Consider the following 15,000-nt stretch of genomic DNA (forward strand, 5'->3'; position numbering starts at 1 on the left):
TGCAATGCACGGGGGTTTCGGGCTTTCAGATCTTTTAACTTGTGTTTTGCATACATAATAAACTGCTTTTACACACCAAAGAGTAAACGGCGTCACTTTTCCCTAGAGCCAACCTTCTGAAACTTACACTCCAAGTACATACATACATAGTTTATTCAAGATGCAAAAGCTTAAGTTACAGAGGACATCTTGAAAGGGAAGTAAAGAGGTCATCCCTCTGTTAATACTCCCCAGGCAGGTGTTAAGCAGCGCACTTTTAAAATCTAAAGGAAAAAAAAAGGAAGTGATCTTTTTATCATAGTACCACTTTAACCCTGACCAAGTGCTAGCTCACAATGCTCTCTCCAATCTCGACCCCAGAGCTCTTTTCTTTTGCGCATGACTGAAGGAGAGGAGAGCTCTGGGAAACCCTGAAACAAACTGTCGTCTCGTTGGTTTTCGTGAAGAACAATGAAAACCGTCTTTGATTGATGTATTCATGTTAGCACGAGGAGTAGGCAGGCGTCATAAGGTTCAAATAGCCATTTTTTTGGCTATAAGAACCATACGGCGCATGCTCTCTTACATAGAGTTTCCCAGAGCCTCGGGTTATGCGCAGTCATAAGATCTGAGGCTCTGGTGACGAGAATGATCTCTCTCTCTTGGTGGTTAATTTACTTTAACGACGTTGGCGAGAGTAAAAGCTATGTCTCACTCTCAGCGGAAGGAGGGTTGAATCATCAATCTCTCGTGTCTTTTTTCATTAGAAACTTGGAAAGAAACTGTTAAAGTATCCAAGCGAAACACTGAAGACTCCATTACCGCTGCAAGAGAACGCTTCTTGGAAAGAAAGAAACTACGCAATCAACAGCAAGTCACGTGACAGAGGACACCATTTTGGCGACAACTTCTTTTAGGATAAAGAAGAGGTATAACTGTCCCAGCATCAGTAAAATCTGAGAAGGCGTTCATCCTTGCGCCGTATGTTTTCTGTCTTCAGTTTGGAGTGTAAGCATGGTGCAAGGAAGGGATAAGATCTTCATAGGAGAGTGAGTGAGAGAGACAATCCCATGGCAACGATAACTGTCTTCGTTTGGAAGATTCTATCTTGAAGTTTCAAAAGGTATTGCACAGACGTGCAATGTAAAATATAGTAGAGTCCAGGGTCTCGTTATTGTCACCTTTGCCCGTACCACAACACTGTGCGAATGGTTTGTTAGTTTCCAAAAATTTTATGAATAGTGATTGAAAGACTGGACCTAAAGTTTATTGTCCTTATCTAAGAAGATAAGTCTAACAGATCAGATGAGAAAGAACGCTTCCTGGAAAGAAAGAAACTATGCAAACGACTGCAAGTTATTACAAAGGCAGTACGTTTACGAAAACTGAAAAGACAACACTTCTAAGAGTGTTGCGAAGGCTGGGGTTTGAACTACGATCTCCCGCCCGACCGTCCAATGATCAACCAACTGCAGCAAGGGGGTGCGTTTCGGGCTTCATTTTGCCAAAATTGAATAAAATGAACCCTAACTCTGGCTGAAAATCGTGCATGTGAACCGATATTCCACGTACCAAAATCTTCATTCTTTTATGTATATAGCCAGGCATGAACAGAAACAAGCTCCAACAAAGGACGTGTAGTTGTCACGTGCTTCTTCTTCAGTCAGCTCACAACTCGATCTCCATCTCACGAGTGAAAAGCACTGGGTTAAACTTGGTATAAAGTGTCCTCCATATTCAGCAAGTTGAGGAACTCCGTATGAACGCAGAGGAATTCGCACAATGACGTTAATTTATCTTTGGAAATTTCATTTTCATATCCAGCGCATTTTTACGGAAGAATCAGGAATTGAAACACTCCGAAAATAGTGAAAGCTGTACCATGAAAGGTGTACCTTGTCCAATAACAAAAAATAAAAAGTTTCATTTTGACATGAAGTCACCTCTAAAAATGGTTAACCTTCGTGTGTGAAATGATAATTTTTTCTTTGCTTCCTCAGTAATTTTCGTTATTTGTTATTCGTTTATTAGGTTTTGTTTTCTCACGTCATCTGCGAGAGGGTCACGAGGATAGCGCATGAAAACATGCTTGCGCCTTTCGCGCGCGCTTTTTCGGGAACTCGAAACTTGCTTGTTTCATTCTACTCGCGGTTGTACTGTCGATATATTCGCGAAGATAAGGTTCACGTTTCACACTTCATGCTTCAACTTTAATAACTTTAATTTAGTTGACAAGTCTGTAAGCAGACAGCTCTCGAGTTTGACATCACCTTGTTTTTGCGTGGTGATGGAGTGTTATTCATATTATAAAAGGTTGATAATGAAATTTGCACACAATTATGATCAACGAAAGCTAACCACTCAGCTGCGTCGTTCGATTATTAATAGTTGAATTCCTTCAAGCTTTACTGCATGGCTTTCGATTGTACAGGTGGTCAAGAGGTGAAACAAACTTTCTCCCGGAGCAATGTCCCAACCAATCATAATTCAGGAAGTTTTGAGCAGTTGAAAACATCTCGATTCCTTTCCACTCTGCGGTGTGGAATTTGTGGTTGTGAGTTCGTAAACCGGACTAATATTTAATGAAGTGCACGGTTCGATTTGCGTAATCTTGTTTGATTAATTAACCCTTTTTGTGCTATTTTGATTATTTTGTTGACGCTTTGACAAACTTTTCACATTGTAAACGGTATTGCAAAAAGACAAATCGGCATATGTTAATTCCGTCTCAGCCAGAGTGTAAAGATAAACAACATTAAATCGAAATTCCGGTGTTAAACCCCGCAAAAAGCCCCAGCAAACATCAGTCAATCTTTTATTTTCACGCTTGTGATTATTAAAACGCAGCTTGTTTGCGGACAATGGAAAAATTTTGTGTTCCTTTGGGAACCAATGAAAAAACGCACTGCAAGAATTGCTAAGAAATAATAATAATAATAACTCAGTTGGCGAGATTTGCATAATGCAGCAAAATAGAAGATCGTTAACCAACGACTATCGCTAGCGAAGCCGAAATGCGAAAGGGATAGACAAGACTTTTCCTTTCATCGGCTTTGTCTTTTAAATTAAGCAACATTACGTGGAAAGATATTGCTGCTGACATTCAAAGTGAGTTGATCGCTGGACGAGTATGTTCGAAATCTTTGGGATCAATACTGCAGAGACCTTCTGATGTTACATTTATCTCAGAAACGCTATGGGTAACAGTCTTGTCATTTCTGCGAGGGGATTTCGACCAAGTATAAAGCTTCGAAGACCATATCACGTAGTCATGTTGGGGCTTGACAGAAGTGGGAAAACGGCAATTTTATACCGAAGCAAGTGGAATGACTGGAAGGAAAGAATCCTTCCAACTCCAGTATTTAACGTCGAGACGGTTTTCACGACGAAAGACGCGAGATTGAAAATTTGGGATGTTAGTGGAAAAGAGCACATTCGCCCGCTATGGAAGGCTTACGCTCGTCAAACCGATGCCATCATTTTCGTTGTCGACAGTGCAAACCAAGATAGCATGGACGAAGCGAAGGAGGAGTTGCACAATCTTGTCAATTCTGCTGAAATCAACGGTGCGCCGATATTGGTGTTTGCAAACAAGCAAGATTTACACAATGCTTTAGCACCGTTAGAACTTACAGAGAAATTATCTCTTCCTTATCTTAATTCGAGACATTTGTGGTATCTGCAGCCAACTTCCGCTGTCCGTGGAGATGGAATTATGGAGGGTCTTAGAATTCTGTCTGACATGATAGCCCAGTGGAAGGCTGACCTTAAAAACTCGAAGAGCAACAGACGTATTCGTAAAAGGAAATTATCGACTTCGCGTAGCATTTCAGCGAACAATATTTTATGATGAAAACTGAAAATTTTCATCCAAAATAGCTTATGTCAGCCAGCTCGAAGTTCTAATAATTCTTTGTGTTCTGTATTGGCTGTTACAGAATTCTGTTTCAGCTAAAATATCCGACAGAAAATAGTACCCTCGTCGTTTCTTCAGTTGAAGGAAAGGTTTCCTACATTTTTCCAGTGTGTCTTTAGCGAAACTAAAATTGCAATCTCTCACTTTCTTCTAAACAAACCGTTGGAAAGCTTTGTAACAAGTTAAAAAGGCCGAAAGGCAACACAAGCTGACAAGCGTTCAATAGCTGTTCAGTCTTGTTGTTCGTTTGCTTGTTCAACCGCTTGTTCAACGACTCTTATGTTATGTATTCGTTACCCATTTCAGCCTGCATTTTTGTGATGGCAGAAATGCGAATTAGCATCCACATCCTTACATTTTTTATTTGAAATTATTCTACTCGTCTCTATAAATTTATCTTTTAAGTGAGCCGGGGAGTACATCGCAAACAGTTGATATTTAGGTTTAACATGTGCTCGTATCAGCCTTGTTTGAACACAAAAGCATATCACGGACGTGGTCATTGCTTGAACAGAGTGTCTATATTTATTTAGGCGACAAACCGGTAATACAGATAGGGATTTTAAAAGTACTGAAAAGAGAACTTCTCAACTTTCCAGGTTGAATTCTTCCTTTTCATTATTGCATTCTTTTTATTTTAATATTAAGATGATAAATTATTTATACTTTTACCAAGACCTGCTTCGCGCCAGAACTTCCGTTTATTTAATATTTAGAAACTGTATCATTCCACTTTGTGAGAACGATGGCTTGCGTTTTGATGAATAAACGTCTACAGAATCGGGCAGTATGTTTCCTTTTCGTATCTTTTTATGAAAAGACCATAAAAGCAAGCTCTTTGGAATCATAATGCAGATGACAAATGCAACTATTCAGTATATTTGTCTATACATTGTACATAATACCATAGATATGAGTATCTTTTAGTTTTTGGGCAGTTATTACTCAGTTTCGTTCTAAGTTTGTTTAAGTTAAGTTTTTCATCGTAATTTTAGTTCGCCAAGTGCTGGAGCCTCACTCAAACTCAAGCTCAAGCCTGTCAAGTCCGTCGTCACAGACTATTGGGGCGCTTTAGCAAACACAACGGCGACGGCAACGAGAACGTCACAAATTTGCATATTTAGTGGGCAAAAATAATAGCTTTGCACGTGCATATTTCATTTTTGTCTATTTCTTTGCCACCGCCAGCAAAACGGCAACGTGAAATAGGCAAATTTGAGGTTTTATGGAGAACGTCAGCACTTGGGAGATAAATGTTTATTTTCTCCCCTAAATTAATAACGGTTTTATTCCTGAGCGACTGCCACACCTTCGTCATATTAAAAAGCTTGAAATAGTCTTGAAGTGATTGCAATGACGCGAAATTATGATTTTAGATGACGTTGTCGTTGCTAAAGCTCCCTATGGGCCGATTTACACGATACGATTTTGTCGCATGCGACAAGCTCACGACAGGCCTACGACATGACTTTACGATTGTCGCAGCGTTTTAAAATGCTACGACATTTTTGCAGACGTACACAACAATCGTAAATCATGTCGTGGGACTGTCGTAAGCCGTTGTCGCATGCGACAAAATCGTACCCTGTAAGGCCCGATTTACACGGTACGACTTTGTCGCATGCGACAACGGCTTACGACAGGCCCACGACATGATTTACGATTGTTGTGTACGTCAGAAAAAATGTCGTAGCATTTTAAAACATGTTTTAAAACGCTGCGACAATCGTAAGTCATGTCGTAGGCCTGTCGTGAGCTTGTCGCATGCGACAAAATCGTATCGTGTAAGGGCCGATTTACACGATACGATTTTGTCGCATGCGACAAGCTCACGACACGTCTACGCCATGACTTACGATTGTCGCAGCGTTTTAAAACGTGTTTTAAAATGCTACGACATTTTTTCTGACGTACACAACAATCGTAAATCATGTCGTGGGCCTGTCGTAAGCCGTTGTCGCATGCGACGAAGTCGTACCGTGTAAATCGGCCCTAAATCGGCCCTATTATCGTTAATTTTAGACACTGTGTCCCAGGACTTGTGGGAAATGGTCATGTTTGTTTGGACGACCCAAGTAAATGGACACAGGACTCGAACCTGGGAATGTTGATCAATTTAACCCGTCACCTAACCGCTTGACCACCACACCGCTAGCTGCTCAGTGACAATATTTTTAACACTATTAACTTGATAATGCTGAGCCTTCGTGTTAGCATTTTCTTGTTTCTCAGAGAAGGATTTTACGTGAGCTTTAGAGAACTTCACGAATCTATCGCTCGCCATTTTTCACTGACTGTTTGCACAGGCAACCATGCAAAGGCGGGAAATGACGTCATCAATATCCCCATTAGTGAGGATATGGAAAATGCGCCACCCGAGTACCGGTTGTAGTTTCGTATGAACGTTGTGAGTGGTGTTAAAACACTCCTGTCTATATAATAAATCACGATTTCGCAACGCGTTTGTCTGGCTGAAGAAAGAAACTTTTCAAAGTATTCTTTTAAAATTTTAGCTCATTTTTACCTGTTATGCTCGGATGCTCTCAAAGGAGAGAGAGTCAAGCTAGAGTAAGAATTTTCATGTTGACAAAGGAGCCTTCTTTGTTTTGGCTGGGTACCCTGTTCCTACTTTCCACCCTTTCAGTCATTTTCAGTCATGTGATTCTGAAGCCGAGAGATACAGTTGATGGTTGAGCATCGGGCTGTCATGCGTGACGTTGCGGGTTTAAATACCCGGCAGGATCAATACTCAGAATCTTAAAATAACTGAGGAGAAAGTGCTGTCTTTATAATTTCATCTGCAAATGGTTTGACTTTCAAGTATTCTCGGATAAGGACTACAAACAGGTGTACAAACCGTAGGCCCCGTCTCACAAATATCTTCCCTGTGGGACGTTAAAGAACCAACACACCAGTCGATAAGAGTAGGGAGTCCCCGGTGTTGTGGCTGTCCTGCCCTCTCCAGCAGAATTGGCTGGTTTGGTGTGATGTCGTCAAAAATGCTTGGCCACCTAGGCAAAAACAGGACTTTGCCGATTGCTGGAACGTGTAGATGTCGATGATACCTGTGTTCATTCACACGAAGTAACGACGCTACACGCTACCTTGTTACTTGTTTTGGTCCTGATTGTTGTAAGGATAAAAATAAACGTCGAAATGCCTGATTTATACCTGTGGATTTGATCTTGCAATATTTTGCTTATACAAAACTGAATAATGAGCGCGCTTCAGAGTCCATGGGAACATAAGCACTGACTCACAAGTCACATAAGTATTTGAGGTGGAGGGTTAGGAATCGGGGGTGGAAGCTGAATAATGAATAATGAATAACGAGTATAAATAAAAAATGAATAATGAATAATTGGGTCTGAAAACGCCGGAATATTGAATAACGCAGTTAATGTGCCAGTGGAATAATGAATAATAATGAATAATGAATAACCTACAAAAATTTAAAAAGAATAATTAATAATCCGAACTAAACACACAAAGAATAATGAATAATCGAGGACCAATTATTCAGCTTCCACCCCCGATTAGGAACTTTTTTGTTACAAAGGTGCGGTCTCGGCTACCTAACGGGATTTTTCTGAAAGATGTTATACCAAGCAGTAGTGTAAAGGCCTTTATTTCTGTAAAAAAAAAAACAACAAAGTATACTTATCATTGTCTAACTGCAAAATAAAGGAATTGAACTCCCCTTCCCTCTGCTTCATTTTTTTTTTTTCAATCCTCTGTCTCTGAGGGGCTGTGATTCGTAATCATTGTGCTGCATACAGAAGGGGTGGCGAATGGTAAAATCCGAGGCTCGCCGAGATCCTAGTTAAAAATCCGAGCCCGAGACTCCTTGGTAAAAAGTTTCGAGATTCAAAAAGGGTAAAAACAAACCATGCAAAAACGAGACTTCGAGACTTATCAAAAACGCTTTCGAGATTTCGAGATCCTGCTAAAATTTTCGAGGTACCATTCGCCACCCCTTATAGAGAAATGGCAAAGCGCGAAGTGCAATTTTCACATTGCAGACAGTACTTTTGCCCAAATTTTCAAACTTCGTACCTTCAAGATTAAAAATACAGAAGACACTAAGTAATACGAGCGTGATGACGTCACGTCTATGTCGACGTTCCCTAATGTTCTCATTCATCGCGCACGTTTTTGAAATACGTAGCACTGTTCATAATCGGTTAACTCTGGATAGCAGTAGACAGGGCTGTATTTATAAATTAATGCATCGTCTTCTTCCTGCTTGTTTGGAAAATGATGGCCGCTGAGACGAGCTGCAAAGAAAAATTAAAAAAAAAAACGGAAAAGATAAGGTCCTTTTTTGGATGAAGAGATGCATTTTTTGATGTTGGTTTGGAGTAATCCTTGTAGCTATTCCAGACTGCTAAGGCCCTCCCAGCAAGGAAGCAGGGGGGGGGGGGGGAAGTCCTTTTTCCCTTTAAACATTTGCTTGTGTTCCCTTGTTCCCAGCTTTTTGACTCCCTACAATTGTTTATCTTTCCTTGTTCCTAAGATATTTTGTTCTTTTTTCCCTGTTTCCCAGTTCAAATTAGCCATGTTCTCTTATTCCCCAAAACCCGTGGAAGGAACCTGGAAGGCCTCACTACTATATCTTTGTCCCTATATACTGTTTCGTTCTCCAATCACAGAACGTGTCTCCAAAGCTACAGAAAAGCTCGCCTTTTCCCCTTCCCTTGGTCCTTTGCGCGCGCTCTTGTTCCTTGAAAAAAAGAGAGACGTCTGGGAACGAGGCAGCTACAGGTTCTTAGTGATTTGGGGATACCCGGAAAAACGCTCTACCACTGCGCTATATAAGAGGCCAGAAAGTCGGTTCTAGTAAAAATTATTGTCCCGCTAAACCGCTTGGATTCAAATTATCGAATGGTGCACTCTCACATGGTGAGTAGAGGATACTCGGGAGTTGAACCCTCAAGATAATTTCATTTATTTTGTTTTTGTTGGGACAAAACTCGGAAAAAGTAGCTAATTCTATTTCCATTCTCTCCACCCATGGGTGCAGAAGGCAAAAATGCCTTTGGCTGCACTTTTGTGGTTCTTGTTAACGCCTAGTTCCCATATGTCAAGAAAATCCCAGACGACTGGGCATTTCGCAGTTTCCCGACCGTCCCAGATTTTGCCGACTAATAAAACCATAAATCGTAGACATCCCCGATAATCTGGGATGGTCGGGGACGAATCGGGAAATAGGAAGCGTTTCAAGGAAGCGTGCCTCACATTTTAGCGATCACCAGCGATCATTCCCGACATACGAAAACTCAAATTTGTAGTGTCGGGAGACCTCGGGGATGGCTTTAGTTACCAATCCTCAGTTTTTGGCGCACTTTCCACTTTCCGCGCAACAAGTTTTCGAGAGTGGAATTACGATGATCATATAATATCACCCAGCGTTGAGTATATGAAAATCATAATTACATGCCATATACAGTGGTCTAAGTCCCAGGACTTGTGGTAGCAGATAAAAAGAAAAGTAAAAGTAGTCCCTGGACATGATTTGAACACGGAGCTTCGGCTTATAGGAACAGCTTCTGTTCACTAGACCACGATGAACAAGTCACAAAGTTTCTTTAATATTTGTTATTTGTTGCCTTGCATCTAGAATAGGATCACTATAATTCAATAATTAAGCCTAAGCGCAGATTTTAAAACGGTTAGCTTTGTTTTAAGTGTGGCCTGACCTTCTCGTTAGTTGTGTAAAATAATTTGTTAGCGAGTGTTAGCGCATGTTTACAGCCTGGTGTTATGACAAATAAAGTAGATTATTGTGTCTAAAAATTTTATCGGATCAAGCGGCGACTCGGTGGTTTAGTGGTTAGGAGCGGTGACAGGTAAGCTAATAATCGTAGGTTCGAGTCCCGAGTCCGGATATCTGGGTATAATTTTAGAAGAAAAATGTTGAATTCCCAGAATTCCTTTCCAACTGTCAATGTCATGAAATAATGATAATCGTATACAGCTGTTTGGAGAAAGGTTGTCCAAAGCCGAAATTATGGAAAACGGTCAGTTTGAGTCAACAAAAACATGACGGCAGTGCTATCGAAAACGTCACCTAGAAATACATGCTCATGCTGTGTTACTGACATTGAGATATAAGTGAGTTTCAAAATTCAGTCAAATGATCCAGACCATGAATTAGTAACAAAGGGTTAGGATTCACAGAGAGAGCAAGATTCTGAATACTTTAACCCTGCTTATTTTATGTCGTGTTTCGCAGAGAAAGTTAAAGAAATGTACCCAAAATAATTCAAATTCATTATAATTTATTGAAACAAACAACAATTGAAACAAATTGCCAGACAACTTCGATGCGACTTCAGTAAACACTGTGATGCCTTCAAGGCGTTCGATTCCTTCAATGTTTGTTAAATCCATAAAAAAATGCCATTTGATTTCAGTGTTAGATATAATACCAAGTTAGTAAAATATTAGAAACAAAGTTCACTTGATATCCAACGACGAAAAATGAAATTGTTGTCGAAGACCATTACTCGTCGCTTTAAAGATTTCAGATATTTATTTTTCACCGCCTGTCTTGTTCATCTAATTGACGTTTCATTCTTGAGCTCCATGAGGGTACATTTTGCTTAAAGATCCACTAAAACGCCATTCGCGTTACATTGACGTTCGACGCCATTGAAGGTTAACAAGAATTAGTGAAATTTCCAGACTGTGCAGAGTTGAGTACAAATAAATACAAAAAGCCAGCCAACAGAGATCACAGATCCACTTAAGGTGTTCGATTCCTTCTGTCTTTGTTGAACCCATACGTCACCAGAGAAATTTCCATTTGGTTTCAGTGTTGTACATAACACCACTCTTGGCAAAAAATTAGAAATACAGGTCACTTTGATTTCGGCTCCACGGGCGGAAGATTGTTGTCGAAGTCCATTACTCGTCGCTTTTAAGATTCCATATATTTATTTTTCACCGTCTATCTTGTTTATCCAATTGACGTTCCATTCTTGAGCTCCATAAGGGTATAGTTTGTTTAAAGATCCACTAAAATGCCATCTGCGTTACAATGACGTCGAAGCCATTGCAGGTTAATTAAGTATTCTGCTGTGTGCTCCAGAGAAATCAACGCATTACCCCAACCCCCTCAAGCCTAACAAAATACCTACAGAAGACTATGCACATAGACACCACTTAGCAGGGAAGTGACAGGCAAGGCTTTTACCTCCACTATCTGAGGGCCTAGAGCAGGCTAATTAAGCTACGTCTGCAGTGTCGATGCAGTGGAAAAAAGAGGAAATTGCAAAGGCGGAATAGTGAAATTCGGTTTGAACCATTTAACTCTTTGCTCAGAGAAATTAGCAGTCTTCATATTCGTTCTATCATCATCATTGTTTTTAAAATTCATATCTTTTCTTGAGCAGCAGTCCTGCAAACTCACCTTGGTTGACAAAGAAATTCGCCATGTACTGAGTTACAAGAACTGCCTCCTTTGAATGATTTATGGCCTCTCTAGACGTCCACTCAAAAGAATTTTTCTCTGGATGCCACTGAGTGCCATAGAACGGATAATCATAAGCTGATAAAAGGACACAGTTGATTAAAAAGAGGTCGGTGCAAATAAATAGGCCATTTCCAAGTTCTTGCTTGCCTCATCTTCAAAGCGAGTCTAAGTGCGAAGGTTTTGTTGTGAAAATTAGTTTTTATTCATATGTTAAGTAGAACTAATTACTATCAAAAAAACTTCGCACTTAGACTCGCTTTGAAGAGGAGGCAGACATGAACTCGGAAATGGCCTATTGGCTTCGTGCCATCATAACCTGCACAAACTGCGCAAATTGACCACCACTATTAAACTCTGTTTCCAAGCACACCTCTACCTCCATGGCCATAGCCAGTACGAGGCAATCCAAGGCACTTGCCTTACTCATTTCTTTTCTGCGATTTTTTTAAAATAATGGGGATCCCAGTGCTTTCTTTAAATGTAGGCATCAAAAACACCCTAAATATCTACGAAGATAATTTACTGAAATACTCATCCATATTCAATAGCAGTTTTGACCAATCGGATAAATTTCTCCAGAAACGTGAGTAAGTTGTTGTACTTAGTAATTTACCCAACAAACCTAAAAGCCCGGGGAGGGATTTGAACGTGGCCCCAGGGTAATAGCAGGGTAAAGAGATGAACAATGGAACGCAAATGAACATGAAGCATTATATAATGGCACTAGTGGCTTCGTGTTCATTTGCATTTCATGACTCCGATGACTGAATTTTGAATTTTCGACCTTGGAGGAACATTGCTCTTGTGAAGGTTCTTTTACGCTTTGCGGCTAACGTGAATAAAATTTTTATAAATTGCATGAATGACATTTCTTCAATTCCCAGGTGAACTGGACTGATGCGTCTTCTTGTGCAACACTAGGTAATTAGTTGTCCTTCATTGTTCAGGGTGTTCTTTGATTCCCAGGCGAATAGACCATATTCGTATTCTTCGGTATTGGACTGGAACTAGCTTGCAATGGAGGCTAATGCAGGGGAATATATTAAAAAGTATTTGCATTTGAAAAGATTCCCCAGCATTAGCCTCCATTGCAAGCTAGCTCCATACGAATCTGGTCTATTTAGCTACATGTAGATCGGCTTTCAAGAAAGAATAATATTATTCTTCTTTCCATCACGATTGGTCAAAATGGCTATTGAACATGGACAAGTATTTTAATCCATTAATAACAAGGGTGACAAGTTACCCTTAATTTAACATTTCACATTTAACATTTATAATTTCACATGTGAAATTACAACTTTTCCTATAGTGCCAAAATGACGTCTTAAGAACATACCGGTAATTTGTCACCCAAGATATTAATAGCTAATCAAATGGTACACTCGTGAAATTAGAGAATAATTTCACTTGCGTTTTGCCCAAAATCAAATAATTTCCTTCACCTAAAGGCTTGGGAAATTATTTGATTTTAGACAAAATGCACGTGAAATTATTGCCTAATTTCACTCATCACCATTTGATTACCCATACTTAAAACACCCACGTGTTTTATGACATATAAAAAATCCTGAGGGCAAAAAAAACTCCTCTTTGTGTATTAAATAGTTAATAAATTATGGCCATTGCCTCAGTTGAAAAATTTTTTTTCTGGCTACAGCCCTGACCTATAATAATAATAATAGTTTATTAACTTCTCTTGTAGTATTACATACTAAATTATTGAACTAGAATATGGGATGTTATAAGAATATAAAATCTATTTAAAATCATGTACAATATACAAGAAAAATAAAATATTTACACAAAATATATAAACATAAAAAGTTCTCAGTTCGTTTGATTTTACACTTTTCACAATATACAAGAAAAATAAAACATTTACACAAAATATTTAAACATAAAAAAGTCCTCAGTTCGTTTAGTTTTACACTTTCACAGATTGTAAATAAATAAATATGGTCTTTCAAGTTCCTTAGGCCATATGGGCAATTGGAGCCAACCCTCCCATTGCTATGCTAGCAAATCAAACCCAAGCCTGTAAGATGAGGCTGAATTTGCTTGATGAAACCCATACTATTGTTGGTTTTCACTCACATGATCAACAGCCATGTTTTTCATCGAAAACAAAAGAAAACGTTTGCATAATAATAGAGTTCAATTCCCAGAGGATTGGGTTGGGACACAAATATGGCTGCCGTTTCTTTGTTTAGGGGCACAAACATGGCAGCTGTGGTGTCATGTGAAAACAGAGAATTGGTATAGCCCGGAGTGAATGCTTGCAGCATCATTTTTTCTTTACTGAATGGCAATGGGTCGGGGCAAAGACAAAGACACCATGTCAGTCAAGCAACAGAAGAGGGAAAATTGAGGCAACGCTTCTCATTAAACAGTATACTTGCCAAGTGTCACACTCTGCAGATCTAAATTTCCCTCTTATGTCCACTCATGCCAATGGGGAAAGTCTGAGCTATTTACTGTAAGGCCTCAACTGACACCGTACACTTTGAATAAAACCTAATTTAAAATCTCTCGGAACCAAGGCCAAAAAAGAGAAGTCAAGATGATTTATCCCAGGTCACACCTCCCTGTGACTTGGAAAACATCAGCAGGAGTACAAAGAGGGATGATGAATGGTAAAATCCAAGACTCGCCGAGACGCAGAGAATCTTGTTTGCAAATCTGAGACACATGCAAGACTTCACACCGAAATAAAAGCAATATAAACGAGACTTCAAGACTCTTCACAAAGGTTATCAAGATTTTAGAGTTTGCGAGTGCCAAGATTTTGGAAGTACAACTCGCCACCCCTACAAAGGTAAGGTACTGTTACAGTATTACCTTCAATTGTGGAGACAAACTCTTTTTTTCCTTCTTTGTCTCTGTTTGTCGAAAGTAGCCGGAAAAATTTATTGAGTGCTTTGTTACTGTGGTATTCCTGAAAAAGAAACACTGCTTTAAAACATGAAATTAATTAAAATATTAAAACCTAAACTTAATAATGTCAGTGGTGTCATGAAGGCTCCAAAGAGTTTTCAGGTGAGCACAAAGTGCATAGGCCACACATGAAAAATTATACTTGATCTATTTGCCTCAGCATATTGATCAAAACGGGTGACCAGAAATAAGCATTTGACATAAAATCACAAAACTGAAAATAAAATCCTGTTAGGAGTGGTGAGCTAGATGTCAAAAGTTTTCAACAAAAATTATCAAGTGGAATTTGTTCATCTTCTATAGCATTTTTAAAAATAACTCAAGTTCCACTGGATATATTTTTTCTCATATCACACATTAGGTAAGGGAATTTAAAGGGATTGTTTTTAAGATATTTTCCGAAAACAGCTAGCTAATTGAGTTTATAAAGGGTCTTTTAAGCGCCATTGTGACCAAAAAATCAATTCTTCTTTTTCTTTGAATTCAAAACTACCGGTATGTTAACTAAACACTACGTGACCCAAGTCTTAAGCCTTGATTTCAAAAAGACACCTTTCTATTTTAACTGGAAATTTCCTATTTAATGGTCTGCCATTACTAACTTTAAAATCTTGAGAGAGCTGAATCGAGGAGAAAATGACGTCAAAGACTCACTACCGGTAGTTTAAGAATGCAATGTACGTGTGTGCGA

At 39.3% G+C, this 15,000-nt stretch overlaps 3 protein-coding genes across 3 annotated transcripts in view; 2 read left to right on the forward strand and 1 right to left on the reverse strand.

Moving 5' to 3' along the window:
- The window catches only part of LOC138059998 (probable ATP-dependent RNA helicase DHX40), a 16,578-nt gene extending 14,672 nt beyond the window's left edge, over positions 1–1,906 (forward strand). Inside the window, 1 exon segment of the mRNA XM_068905667.1 lies at positions 747–1,906. Coding sequence (XP_068761768.1) covers positions 747–862 — 116 coding nt within the window. The 3' untranslated portion in view covers positions 863–1,906.
- A 1,130-nt stretch (positions 1,907–3,036) lies between these two features.
- LOC138059999 (ADP-ribosylation factor 6-like) lies at positions 3,037–3,972 on the forward strand. Its single transcript, XM_068905668.1, has one exon. The coding sequence runs from the start codon at positions 3,176–3,178 to the stop codon at positions 3,827–3,829; it is 654 nt and encodes a 217-aa protein (XP_068761769.1). The 5' UTR covers positions 3,037–3,175; the 3' UTR covers positions 3,830–3,972.
- A 3,535-nt stretch (positions 3,973–7,507) lies between these two features.
- Positions 7,508–15,000, reverse strand: part of LOC138060000 (gamma-glutamyl hydrolase-like) — a 22,029-nt gene continuing 14,536 nt past the window's right edge. Inside the window, exons 6-8 of the mRNA XM_068905669.1 lie at positions 14,214–14,310; positions 11,310–11,447; positions 7,508–8,172 (exon numbers count right to left, since the gene is read on the reverse strand). Coding sequence (XP_068761770.1) covers positions 8,036–8,172; positions 11,310–11,447; positions 14,214–14,310 — 372 coding nt within the window. The 3' untranslated portion in view covers positions 7,508–8,035. The remainder of the gene's footprint in view (positions 8,173–11,309; positions 11,448–14,213; positions 14,311–15,000) is intronic.

This window comes from Montipora capricornis, chromosome 8, assembly GCF_036669925.1.
Source record: "Montipora capricornis isolate CH-2021 chromosome 8, ASM3666992v2, whole genome shotgun sequence".
Lineage (NCBI taxonomy): Eukaryota > Metazoa > Cnidaria > Anthozoa > Scleractinia > Acroporidae > Montipora > Montipora capricornis.